The sequence below is a fragment of the Alosa pseudoharengus genome, unplaced genomic scaffold (assembly GCF_046254945.1).
Source record: "Alosa pseudoharengus isolate Yale_2024_CS ecotype anadromous, Long Island Sound unplaced genomic scaffold, YU_APseudo_1.1 YU_APseudo_1.1_scf_1, whole genome shotgun sequence".
Taxonomy (NCBI): domain Eukaryota; kingdom Metazoa; phylum Chordata; class Actinopteri; order Clupeiformes; family Clupeidae; genus Alosa; species Alosa pseudoharengus.
In genome coordinates this window covers 9,156,493-9,169,388 of record NW_027468564.1, presented here as the reverse complement: position 1 = coordinate 9,169,388, position 12,896 = coordinate 9,156,493, and the positions used below count along the sequence as shown (strand labels likewise).

Here is a 12,896-nt window from a genome sequence, read left to right as displayed (position 1 = left end):
TAACAAAGTGCAGGTCACAACCATGTCTAAGATTTTCAGAAATATAGGGGGATCAATGAGCGGCCCCTCCCCAAATGGTTGGCCTATGTAAAGCCATCGAACACCTCTTTTTGGAAGTGAAAAAAAAAACCTTCTTGGAAGTCTATTGGTAACGTTAACAGACTGTCTGAGTCTGATGATGGAAAGCCAAAACAGAAGAGGGAAAGGTGGCGCTGAGAAGGAAAACAAATTATGAATGATGAACAGGGAAGCTACACCAGGGGTGTAAGTGAAGCGTTCCGTTTGTGACGCGTAAAATCCATTTTAGAAGACTGGTCTATGTTTTTCAAATATATGGACTGCTATCACGTCAGGTGTAGCTACTTCCATTGATTATAGTGAAAGCTAATTGTTGCAGCAGATCCAAAGTGAACGGAACGCTTCAGTTTGTTTATTTTGGTCGAATCCGCTTCAGTTTGTTTATTTTGGTCGAATCCGCTTCAGTTTGTTTATTTTGGTCGAATCCGTAGCCTACTGTCTTGAGCAACCAAAGCTAGAAATACACATTGGGTTATGAAAACATTATTGTTATATGTAGTTATATGTAGAGACAGTAGTATTGTCATACTACTGTCCCTGTTGTCATACAACGGTCTCTCATGCAGCTTGGCTCACTGGTAGATGCTTGTCATTGTCATTGTCAATGCCACTGATTGATGATCATCTCCTTTATCCTGCAGGTGGAATGGGGGAACAGTAGAATATTGCTTCTGATTGGACTGATCTGACCAGTGGTGTTGGACTATTTAGCTCCACCCTTACTGTGTTTGTCTGTTGTCATGGACACTGATTGATGATCTTCTTCCTTTATCCTGCAGGTTGGAAGGAGAGGATGGTAGGGAGGATGAAGGTGGAGAGGAAGATGAGGAGGAGGAGGAGGAAGAAGGTGGAGAGGAAGATGATGGAGGAGGAAGAAGATGATGGAGAGGAAGAGGATGGTGGACTTAATACTCCCAGTGATGAAGAAGAAGAAGATGATGAAAAAGGCTTGGGGACCATAGTTCGAATTACAGGGGGTACTGGGGGGTACTATACCCCCCAATGAAGACCCAGTACCCCCCAAAGAGACAGAAATATCAGTTTTGGGGGGGTCAGATAATTTTTCTGATATTGTGAAAAAATATCATTACAGTTGGCTACAATACAAGTCAACTCCTATTTTCACTAGGAAAAGTTTAATGTAAAGCAATTTCAGACACCCCTATTATGGACCGTACCATTTTTAACCACCGTGGCGCTAAAAGAGATAGAGAACGACTTCAACTTCTCAAGCAAGTGTCAACGACGTTGAATGACAAAACGCTAGATTCCTCCAGTAGCCTAAATTCGGTTTGCTGCTGACGTGCATGGGTAAATGTAAATTGCTAGTAGACGTCTAGCTTGTTGAAAATGTGCTATTTTACAATCTTCATGTATTAACGTGTTTTGTTCTTTCATAGCTCATGTCACGTCTTCATACATTTAATTACCGGGCTACTATACCTGCTACTTAGGGGAGACCGGGGCTGGTTGGAACAGGGGCAGGTTGAAACACTGTTAATATCCAGGCTACTAGAGGGAGCTGCAACAAAATTCCAACACTAAACTGACGGCCTTATTGAGTAGAGTAAACTCACGTATGTAACTGGTCTCCAGGTCATTAACCCTTTAGGTGAGAACAACATTTTAATTTTGTAGTGTCAAAACTTAGAATATGCACCTCCCACTAAATACATCCTAGAAGGGTAATAGTTAGGGATATATAAAAAATATTAATTATAATTGATTGCTAGGGGACCCATCTATATCTTAAAATGAAGTTTGAATGAGGTGACTGATATTAGCAGGCTAACAGCATTTGTGCAAAAAAGTTTGACCTAATGTGGGTGGGGCAGGTTGGCACACTGATTTTGGGATTGGTTGGCACATACATTCCCTATGGCTATTTTGTGACAAATCTATAAACTTTGTATTTTACACATAAAAACATCATCAATCTTTATTTTAGCATTGTTATTGTAATTACTGAACATAGTTTTACATTTGGAAGCATTTCAGACATTTTTAAACATTTGAAGTAAAAAAAAAATCGGTAGGGACCAAATTGGTCTTGACAGTGGGCCCTACTGAAGAAAAACGCACAGGAAAGACATCAGCACTTCAAACAAAAGCAAAAGGGGTACTGCAAAGGACTATAACATAGGTGTTCCAACCAACCCCGACTACATGTGCCAACCAACCCCGTACATGGGGCAGGTTGGCACACGTGCACAACACCACTTTAATCATATAGAACTCAAAACAAGGGATAATTTGTTGACATTGAATGTATACATTTTGTAGCTGAGATCCCAAGCTTTCAGTTAATCACAATTTGACATTTTCAACGTATTGTAAGACGGAGAAATATAGCCGAGAGTGAAAAGTGTTCCAACCAGCCCCGGTCTCCCCTACTTACCCACTGAGGCTAGTAAAGTGGACCTTGGTTAGTTACCAAGGTTAGTTAGCAAGATAATTCTCTATTTAAATAATTTATTATTTTACATTGTGGTGAGGTAAAATCGATTGTCATTTCAAGGAGATGAACTCCAGTCCATAGCCTAGGTGTCCATTGATTCTCATTTTATCTTGAATAAATTATTGTGCCCTTTTGAAATTAGTTTGGCACAGATCCTGTGTTGTTTTTATTATGCACAAGAGGGTCTGATGTAGCTAAGCCTACATAACATAAGTGAAACCTGTGGAAACATAAAGAGCCAAGTAGCCTAGCCTAGGCTAAATAGTACATGCTAGTATTTTAATTTGTTTTTAATTGGTTAGTAGGCCTATTGTTTTTACATTCTGGTTATCAGATTCTTGTAGGTTACCGCTCTGTAGCCTAGTTCTTATGTGGTAGTATGTTTTTTCATAGTAGGCTATATGCTCCTTAATCACATTAAAGATTGCTTAGGTTTCACATATCTCTAGGCAATTGTGTTGATTTGACACTGACTACCATAGACTATAATAGAAAATTGGTTTCTGTTTATACAGTAGGCTAGGCTATATTAGAGGGTTGGATCTTACCTCCAGGTCTTATGAAATCTAAAAATAAACTAAATCAATATGTCATGAAATAAGCAATAGGCTTCTTGTAAAGGTATTACTTTTACTAGTAATTAGAATGGTATTTCAGTGCACTTAACTTTTAACTTTTGAGAGTTGATCAAAACAGTTCTCTTTTGGATATAATAACAATGACTTATTCTGTAGCCAACTGATTATCAGTTTGTCGCATGTTTACACCTTGTATGTGTGTTGCACAACACATGTTGCACTTGGCGATCGATCACGATGGGGATTGATATCTGATATGGACCATGATGGTCATAGTCTTCTAAAATGTTTTTTAAATATGATGCAATAGTGAAATTGAAAGTTCATCAAACATAATAAAAGCAGTCACATTTACATTTTAAAGTTAAAAGTTCTGTAAAATTAAAAGATTTACGTTAGAACAACACACTCAAGAACACATCATGATGCTTGCCACGCACTGTATGAAGTCAGTAATCATGCTAGTGGTGGGGGCGGTGGTAGTGTAGTGGTTAAAGAGCTGGGCTAGTGTGCAGTAGCCTGAAAGTTGTCGGTTCAATTCCTGGCTTCCACCGTTGTGCCCTTGAGCAAGGCACTTAACCCTGAGTTGCTCCGGGGACAATGTGATCCCTTGTAATATAGCTGACATATGTAAGTCACTTTGGTCAAGAAGTGTCTGCTAAATGTAATGTAATAATAATAATAGAAGAAGTGAAGGAGCAGTACCCCCCAATCATGGTGGGGTAATTCGCACTCTGTTGGGGACTATTTAAGTCGGGGTAAGTGGAATCATTCTTTTAACTACAAAATGAGCGCTCCATCTTGACTTGCGAACCACTCAAATGATTTGTGAAAGTTTTGTCTGTTGTCATGGACACTGATTGATGATCTTCTTCCTTTATTCTGCAGACTGGGAGATGATGATGGTGATGGGGAGTAAGATGATTTAGGAGCTCATTAACAGAGTTTCTGCAGGGTGCAATCAGTCAAATTTAAGACTTTTTAAGACCTTTTTATGACTATTATGATTTAAATTCATGACCTACACAAATTACGGAAAATAAAAAAATGAATAGTTATTAAAATACATTACAAATTATTTTCATGGACAATGTTAGAATCTGGGAACATTTTTTGGAAAAGTTTGCCATCATATCCATTGTACGAATGGTGTTTGGTCACGGTATTCAACACCCACAGGACCTCCGCTTCTGCCCCTTCTGCCCACTAGATGCTTTGCTTTAGAACACAGGCTGCAGAACGATGCTTTAGTACCCTACATGGGCTGCAGAACGCTGCTTTAGTACCCTACATGGGCTGCTGAACGCTGCTTTAGAACACGGGCTGCAGAGCGCTGCTTTAGAACCCTACATGGGCTGCTGAACGCTGCATGCTGCTTTAGTACCCTACATGGGCTGCTGAACGCTGCTTTAGTACCCTACATGGGCTGCTGAACGCTGCTTTAGTACCCTACACGGGCTGCAGAACGCTGCTTTAGTACCCTACATGGGCTGCTGAACGCTGCTTTAGAACACGGGCTGCTGAACGCTGCTTTAGTACCCTACATGGGCTGAGGAACGCTGCTTTAGTACCCTACATGGGCTGCTGAACGCTGCTTTAGAACACGGGCTGCTGAACGATGCTTTAGAACACGGGCTGCAGAACGCTGCTTTAGTACCCTATATGGGCTGCTGAACGCTGCTTTAGTACCCTACACGGGCTGCTGAACGCTGCATTAGAACATGGGCTTTAGTACGCTGCTTTAGTACCCTACATGGGTTGCTGAACGCTGCTTTAGTACCCTACATGGGCTGCTGAACGCTGCTTTAGTACCCTACACGGGCTGCTGATCGTTGCTGTCGAACATGGGCTGCTAAACGCTGCTCCTGTGTTCTGCTGACTCACTCCCTTGGGATTATCTCGACTGACTCGCAGTGTGTAATACCAGAACAGCTAAAGGACTGAGATGTTATCGTAACCTCCTGCTTGGGACATTTTGATGAACAGGAAATATAAATGAAAAGAAGCAGTCCATAGATGAGGTTGTTGAGTTGGATGTTTATTTCGACACTTCAGTTACATTACCTAATTGGTACAATAGGATATGGATTAAAGTACGGTCATTGATTATATAGTTCCAAAAGAAGAAAACAGCATAGCATTAGGGTCAGTCACTATGTTTACATGATTATGACATGGGAGCTACACCAGGAACGTAACTGAAGCGTTCCGTTTGCGTTGCGTCTGCTGCAACAATTAGCTTCCACTATAATCAATAGAAGTAGCTGCACCAGACATGATAGCGGTGCGTACGTTAAAAAATAGACCAGTCTTCTAAAATGTTTTTTAAATATGATGCAATAGTGAAATTGAAAGTTCATCAAACATAATAAAAGCAGTCACATTTACATTTTAAAGTTAAAAGTTCTGTAAAATTAAAAGATTTACGTTAGAACAACACACTCAAGAACACATCATGATGCTTGCCACGCACTGTATGAAGTCAGTAATCATGCTAGTTTAGAGAGGCTTGCAGGTCCCTTCAGAATGTTTGCTTCTGGCCTCTGCCTGCTAATCTGTGGCTTTTGACTTTAGATTGTGAGAAATATGTTGTGCACTGTTGTTTTCACAACACAAAACAGAGTGTATTCTTTTTGTAAAAATGTACTAGATCCCAAATCTATGTGAGTGAGAAAAAGGTTTCAGTGCTTTCATTGTGATCCCCCGCACCTTCAGGCTCCTTGACGTTCTCCACAAAGTCATTGGCGTAGTTCAGGATGTGTGTCAGTGTGAACAGCAGTAGTGCATCCATATCTGGGTTGAGCTGCTTCTCGTCATGGTAGTTCTTCACTGGGAAGATACAACTCATGGGGACTCCCAGGGCATCGCTACATGCTTGAGCCTATCTCACACACACACACACACACACACACACACACACACACACACACACACACACACATTTCCTTTCAGTGCAAATCAAATCAATTGATGGACATTATTATTGTTATCTTCAAAGAGTGTCAAGAAATCAGTCAATAAGCACAAGGAGGAGTTCTGATAATCTACTGGTTTAAATAAGGTCGTTTGAGCAACGTTTACAGAAAAATGGAACACATTTGAATCTATGTGAATACATTGCTTCAATCAATTTTAATCACATTTGTACCTTTTCAGAATTAAGAGTTAATTCACCTCCTTATAGCAAATCAAATACTGTACATGCACATTAGAATTGAAGTGTGAATGTGCATTGTAAGTGTTTCCTGTTTTTTTATTTGAATAGTGGAAATGTGAATTAAAAAGTATAACCCACTTGATGACACACAGTATAGGCACGATGTCCCGGAAATAAATCACCTTTCGATAGATGGCCTTGCTCCTGTAGATAAGTTTGATGTCCTCCTTCACATGAGGACAAGCCAGGTCCACTTTCGTCAAGAGGAGCATGTGAGGGATCCCTGAAGTAAAATAATAATAACTCATATAATCATCAAATCATAAAAAGACGGTCCATTAAGAAAATATATAAATACATTCAGTATGAATAGGTAAAAAACATACAAAATCCAGTAAAAGATACTGTCTCTCTTTCACATTCTGGTTCTCTTTCAAATTTTGTAGGCGAGCCTATTTTGTCCTGCTCGACTTGCCATTACCAAAATAGAAAGCATGTCATTTATTGTATTCCATATTAGTACCATATTAAAGGGGCGGTTCCGGATTTTGGACATAGGACCTGGAGTTGGTAAGGCTGTAAGTAAGACTGTTTTTAGTCGCAGGCTAACACATACTGTACTGATGACTTGCGCTACTCTAGCACCTGCGAACTCTGCAACTAGAAGGACTGGAGGAAACGTGTTGAAAACGCTCTTCACTGGCAAATATCACACTTGCTAACTTGGAAATGAGGTCCTATGTCCAAAATCCTGAACCACCCCCTTTAACTGCCCCCGTGTATTAAAAAAATTATAGACCTACAGACATTTGTAATTAGCCAAACGTGTGTGTGTGTTCTAAGGTGAGGCCAAATATAAATTTTCATCCAAGCTATTGGTAACTAACCATGTAGGAATCTTTGGATTACATTGCAGTGCAGTGTTTCATAAAGCGAGGAGCGACTATGTCAAGCCAGGTGTAATTAATTCAGGATGTGTTCACGTTCTCGTTTCTGCTCCAAAGGGCCCACGGTTGGAATTTAAAAACATGCAGAAAAAAGCGTCATTCACACAAAGTGAATAATCACTTTTGATAGCCTAACAATGAATTAAATGTTCCCTTTTTTGAATGGGGTAACACGCCTATCTCTGAAAAACAGCAAGAGTAGGCGTGATGCACCAACTGAATGCAAATTTATGCACCCATGTGTGATTGCTTCCTTGTCTCGGCGCCAAAGATGCACATGTACGAGTATGTATACCTTTATATTGGCTTTATAACCAAATTCGTTTGAAACACCTTCGAAAAATTGCCCCCCCCCCACTCATCAAATGACTATCAACAAAAGAAGCAAACAATAAGTAGGCTATATTAATAATTATAAGGCTATCACAATTAAAATGATAACCATATGGCAGTAGACAGACAATCTGTCACGATTGTGCAGGAGGACCCAAGCGCAAGACTCCAATAGGCAGAATTACAGACAAAAACACGATTTATTGTAGCACAAACTTAACAATTAGACTTACTTACTTACATATATGGGCTTTGACAAGACAAACAGAGAGACGAGCCGACAGGGAACAGAGAAACAGGAGGGTAGAAATACACATACCAATTAACAGAAAGACAGAGGACTGGACAAAACCAACGAGACAACAGGGAACAGGTGAGGAGGCAGAACTGGAGGGAAAACTAACAAGACAGGAAGCACAGACCAAATAAGGAGATGGGGCGGAGACAAAGACAGGTGACGGGCAGGTAACACAAAGCACATGGGGAACAGGCAAAAACAAACACAGGACAATACACAAAATGGCCACCAGGGTGGCACAAACTTAGTAGTCCGGGCCATATCCTGACACAATCTGTTGCGTTTTTCGAGCAAATACATTATTAAATTGTATATAAATGGAATAAAGCTCCTTTCACACAGAGGTCTGATTTGAATGACAGCTAGTTGAACCAATAAGACAACATCATTACCATTAGAATGAACAAAGCCTGTCTGTTAGCATGGTCGGGACCTGGCTAGGTGCAGAGAATAAATCCCCATGGTAATTTATGTGCCATCTCTTTTGTGAAACCGAGTCAAGGCTAAATTCATCCAGTGTAACCAAAAAATCCCAGCTTAATCCCTTATCTAGGTTTTGTGAAACACCCCTCAGGTATTCCACCTTGAACAATTTCAATTGGAGTAAATAAACGTAAATAAACAGACCATAAACTAACTCAAGGAATGCAGCACACAGCTATAAAATAACACACAGGACAATATTCCATCATAATTCAAACAAAGTTGTTACTAATTTAATCAATTTAGTTAATTAACTTAATAGCTTCTCACCCAAATCACGAGCTTTATATCGGATGTCTTGCATCATCTCGATGAGGTTTTTTACCATGCGGCCATGTGTCTTCTCATCTGCATTGCTGGTGTTAGCTGTGAAGTTGTCTAATGGAATGACGAACACCAAGCAGTGAACTTTGTCATTCACAGTTGGGCAGCTGTTGTATCCTTCGTCATTCTCTAAGCATGGCTGTGCAGGATTAAACTAAAGAGAGAGAGAGAGAGAGAGAGAGAGAGAGAGAGAGAGAGAAAGAGAGAGGGAGAGAAAGAGAGAGAGAGAGAGAGAGAGAGAGAGAGAGTATCACTAAAATACCCCACACAGTAAATCTTCTTTTGTCCCTTTTTGGTAGTTTTTGTCCTTATGTTTATGTTGCAGTCTACCTTGTATCCCTCCTTGATATGACCTTTCAAAGCATTGATGATGTCTCTTGGGTGCACTCCGGAATCACCAAGGCCCATGACATCGCTGATGACAAATGGCAGATCACTTTCACGTTCATCTTCAAATTGGTAGGTTTTATACTAATAACATCAACAAACACAGTGAACACAAAAATTATAGTAACCTTGCAGAGCAGTTGCGTATATTACTACATACTATTGATTGATACTGAATGTATATTGAATACACAAAATGTGTCTCACTTCCTTAGTAAAGCTTGTGCCAGCAACTGCACAAGCTAAATTATTCATCTTGTCCAGTAAGATGTTCTTTATAGACTGGATGAAGCTGGACTTCCCAGCTCTAACAGGACCAATCACAAGGATCCGGAGATGCTCAACAGCAGGTGTCAGTTTCCTCAAATTCTCCTTCATTCTAAGGTTTTGACTATACAAAAAACATGTACAATATGCTCAGGACATAGTTGATTCAACTGTCTGAATATAAATACAAATCAAAAAATACAAAATACAAATCCATTAACTATCAAAATGTAATAGACAAAGAAGGTGATACATTTGCCCCCAGTTGATGTCACACCAGCCAGGTTTCATCACTAAAAGACACAGCAGACCAATCAGATGGGACATGGTTTGTGTTGTGTCTACGGTAAATGTTATTTTGGCAGTATGTTTGGAAGGGGGCTTAAATATATTGGACACTTACTTGAATCATGCAGAGGTGATGGTTTAGACAAAGTATATCCCATTTTCACCTGCCAGAATAGAGCGCAGGGTGAATTATTTGGATCTATATCAACTGATTGGATGTGCATATACCTGAGTGTGTGTGAGGATGTGTGTTTTATTGTGCAACTTTGTGTTTTCTGCAAAATGACAACTGCATTAGTAGCATTGAGTGTAGCTGGGTGGAAAAAGCACTACAACAAATGTGTGCAGAATTACTGTTGTTCATTATCCGGTTTTGAGATCCTGGCAAATTCCTGCATGGCATCCGATTCAAGGCTCACATTGCATCCCAATTTGTTTAACAAAGAAACACCTTTTTTGCCTTTACTTTGTTCATGGCAATCCAGTAAAAAGTTGAGAATCATTATGAGTGCATACACCATAGGCACTCAGGCTAACACGCAACCTCGGGTCAAGTCAGATCAGTTCATTTGCACTACAAATGCACTACACTACAAATGTGTGCTGAATTACTGTTACTAAAATTTTACTCAAATTGTTGAAGAACGATCGTTATCTTCCTTAATTGTAAGTCCATCTTATGTAGCCTAACCAATATTTTTGTGCAATTGCAACACTTCATACACTTCTGATTAAGAGACAAATTACGTTTGGTGTGGTGAGGTCTCCTTTTCCTTTCAATCCACCCTTTAGCCCGGTGGAGCCAGGCACCCCCTAGTGGGGATTGGTGGAATAGACACATAATAGATGGGGCGTGACAAACACTCATTGACAATTGAGAGCATATACTCAAACCAAAATTACCACACAAAGACTGTCATTGACTCATATAGATCATTGCTGCTGTCAAAATTAACACATGATCGGCTTGATTGATTTGAAAGTTCATGAATAAATACATAAACAAACATACAAATAAATGGATATTTTAATGAATATATAACTAAGTGAAAAAATAAATTCAATTAATCACAGACTGTGGAATTTACACAGGCTGTCTTAAATAAAGTCCTACAACTAGGATGAAGATCATGGTATCAATGGAAACTGGACGACCTAACAAAGCCATTGGAGAGAAGAAAATCAGGGCTCAATAACCAAATCATATTTTTTTGCACACGTCAGCACAACTGTAAAGAAAACAGTATTAGAGAGTTTATTAGTTGTGTTTGTCCTGCCTTTATGAGAAGAGGAGGCCTGTGATTATATCTCTGTGTAGGCTACTGGGTCTTATCATCAGCAAGCTTGCAATTGTCGTCTTTAGATGTATTACCAAGGTATTACATATTTTATATTATATGAAAGCTGCATTTCACTTAGAACCAATTGCTTATTGCTACCAGAGCTTATTGCAGTTGTTGTATGTGTCCTTCTTTGTGAAGGATGTTTACATCACTGCCTACTCTACTATATGCCTACTCTGCTATATGCTTATCAGCAGAAACAGTTTGACTTTCATACACAGGAAGTGGTGGCTGGCACAAAACAGCGTGTGGTTTAGTGTGGGTGCAGGATTGGATAAGTGCTCGTGGGAACAAAACACATAAAATGGGCCAATATTGCTTTGTGACCATGTTTAAGGGCTGTAATATTTGTACAGGGAACACACACACTTTCTGGCATGTTGAACGCTGAACACCACACATAGTTATTCCGATTTCCCTTTAATGCAAATGTTCATGAAGCTTACTGTAATGAAAATAAGAATTCTTATAACAACCAAACAGAGAAGTTCAGTCTCGTGTGTAACACTGTTTAAAAAACACAGCTCAGCATTTCAGTGAGGCAAATTCTACACAACTATTAGCGCACACTGTATGATGCTACTACTGTAAGGGTCCAGTGGTGTAGTGATACGCAGGACTACACAGTATACCCACTTAAAAATCATCACCATCTCAGCATACCCACTTAAAATAGGCAACGATATGTATACACATTTGGTTTATCACAGTAGGCTATACCCACTCCAGTTAATTAGACTACATCACAGTACACCCACTACAGCTAACTAGACTGCACCACAGTATACCCACTACAGCTAACTATAGACTACATCTCAATATACCCACTACAGCTAACTAGACTACATCACAGTATACCCACTACAGCTAACTAGACTACATCTCAATATATCCACTACAGATAACTAGACTACACCACAGTATACCCACTACAGCTAACTAGTAATCAATTAGTGAACATTTAGTTTAAAATACTTTTCACACCGTTCCACCTTTGATCTAGGCGCCTCCTAATGGGGATTGTGGACATGACAAACAGGAGGATGTTTGTGTCTCTTCAAGCCTATGAGATATATATATTTCTGACAATGAAGATCAAATACTCACTACAAAACGACCACCGTGCTGCTATCAAAATTAACACATTAATCACTGTGATTACTGTGAATGAATGAATGATCTTACATATTACATATTAATCATTTTGTTCAGCACAAATGGAAAGATAACAGTATTAAAGGTTATTAGTTGTGTTTGTCCTACCTTTATGAGAAGAGGAGGTCTGTGTTTATACCACTGTGTAGGCTACCTGGCCTGAATGTCAACAGCTTGCAGAAGACAGTTTTATTTTCATACACAGGAAGTGGGTGGCTTGCAAGAAGCAGTGTCTGGTTTAGTGTTTGTGCAGGACTAGGTAAGCGCTTGTGTGAACAAACTTTGAAAAGATCCAGTATCACTTTGTGACAAATGTTTTATTGCTGTGATTGAATAGTTAGAACATAATCTCCATATTCATGCCCCCCCATATTCCCTAATGAGTGAAAACACAGCTCAGCATTTTAGTGGTGGCAGTGCTAGCTACCCAAAACAACAAACACAGTTGCTACTACTGTAAAGGCCCTGCTACCTACTACCTTTGTTGCTGGCATTTGCTTTGTGCTCTTGTGTGTCGTTCCCTCTGATGGCCTGTAGGTGGGGGTGTGGAGCTCTTAGAGGAGGGCTGTGTGAGCTTATGGCTGGAGTCGTTCCCTCTGATGTGTGTCGTTCCCTCTGATGGCCTGTAGGTGGGGGTGTGGAGCTCTTAGAGGAGGGCTGTGTGAGCTTATGGCTGGAGTCGTTCCCTCTGATGTGTGTCGTTCCCTCTGATGGCCTGTAGGTGGGGGTGTGGAGCTCTTAGAGGAGGGCTGTGTGGGCTTATGGCTGGAGTCGTTCCCTCTGATGTGTGTCGTTCCCTC

The 12,896-nt window shown here is 40.0% G+C and overlaps 1 protein-coding gene across 2 annotated transcripts; it reads right to left on the bottom strand.

The window, feature by feature from the left end:
• Positions 1-5,131: 5,131 nt before the first annotated feature.
• On the bottom strand, positions 5,132-12,288 carry LOC143137031 (interferon-induced protein 44-like). Of its 2 annotated transcripts, XM_076297554.1 has the most exons (8): positions 12,205-12,288; positions 9,714-9,762; positions 9,564-9,603; positions 9,251-9,434; positions 8,987-9,127; positions 8,603-8,810; positions 6,454-6,554; positions 5,132-5,995 (listed from the first exon to the last, which is right to left on the bottom strand). In XM_076297554.1, the coding sequence occupies exons 2-8, from the start codon at positions 9,754-9,756 to the stop codon at positions 5,774-5,776; spliced, it is 939 nt and encodes a 312-aa protein (XP_076153669.1). In that variant the 5' UTR covers positions 9,757-9,762; positions 12,205-12,288; the 3' UTR covers positions 5,132-5,773. The 2 variants fall into 2 exon arrangements, with proteins under 2 accessions (XP_076153669.1, XP_076153670.1); XM_076297555.1 differs by lacking the exons at positions 9,564-9,603; positions 12,205-12,288 and having other exon boundaries at positions 9,714-9,741.
• Between the last annotated feature and the right edge of the window lie 608 nt (positions 12,289-12,896).

What these genes read in the sequence shown, in the direction of transcription:
- LOC143137031 (XM_076297554.1), bottom strand. Translation starts at nt 9,756, where the DNA reads ATGGGATATACTTTGTCTAAACCATCACCTCTGCATGATTCAA. An exon ending in GCACAAGCTTTACTAAGGAA is followed by an intron (nt 9,128 to 9,250) that starts GTGAGACACATT and finishes TGATGTTATTAG; the next exon opens with TATAAAACCTACCAATTTGA. An exon ending in GCAAGGCCATCTATCGAAAG is followed by an intron (nt 5,996 to 6,453) that starts GTGATTTATTTC and finishes TGTGTGAGATAG; the next exon opens with GCTCAAGCATGTAGCGATGC.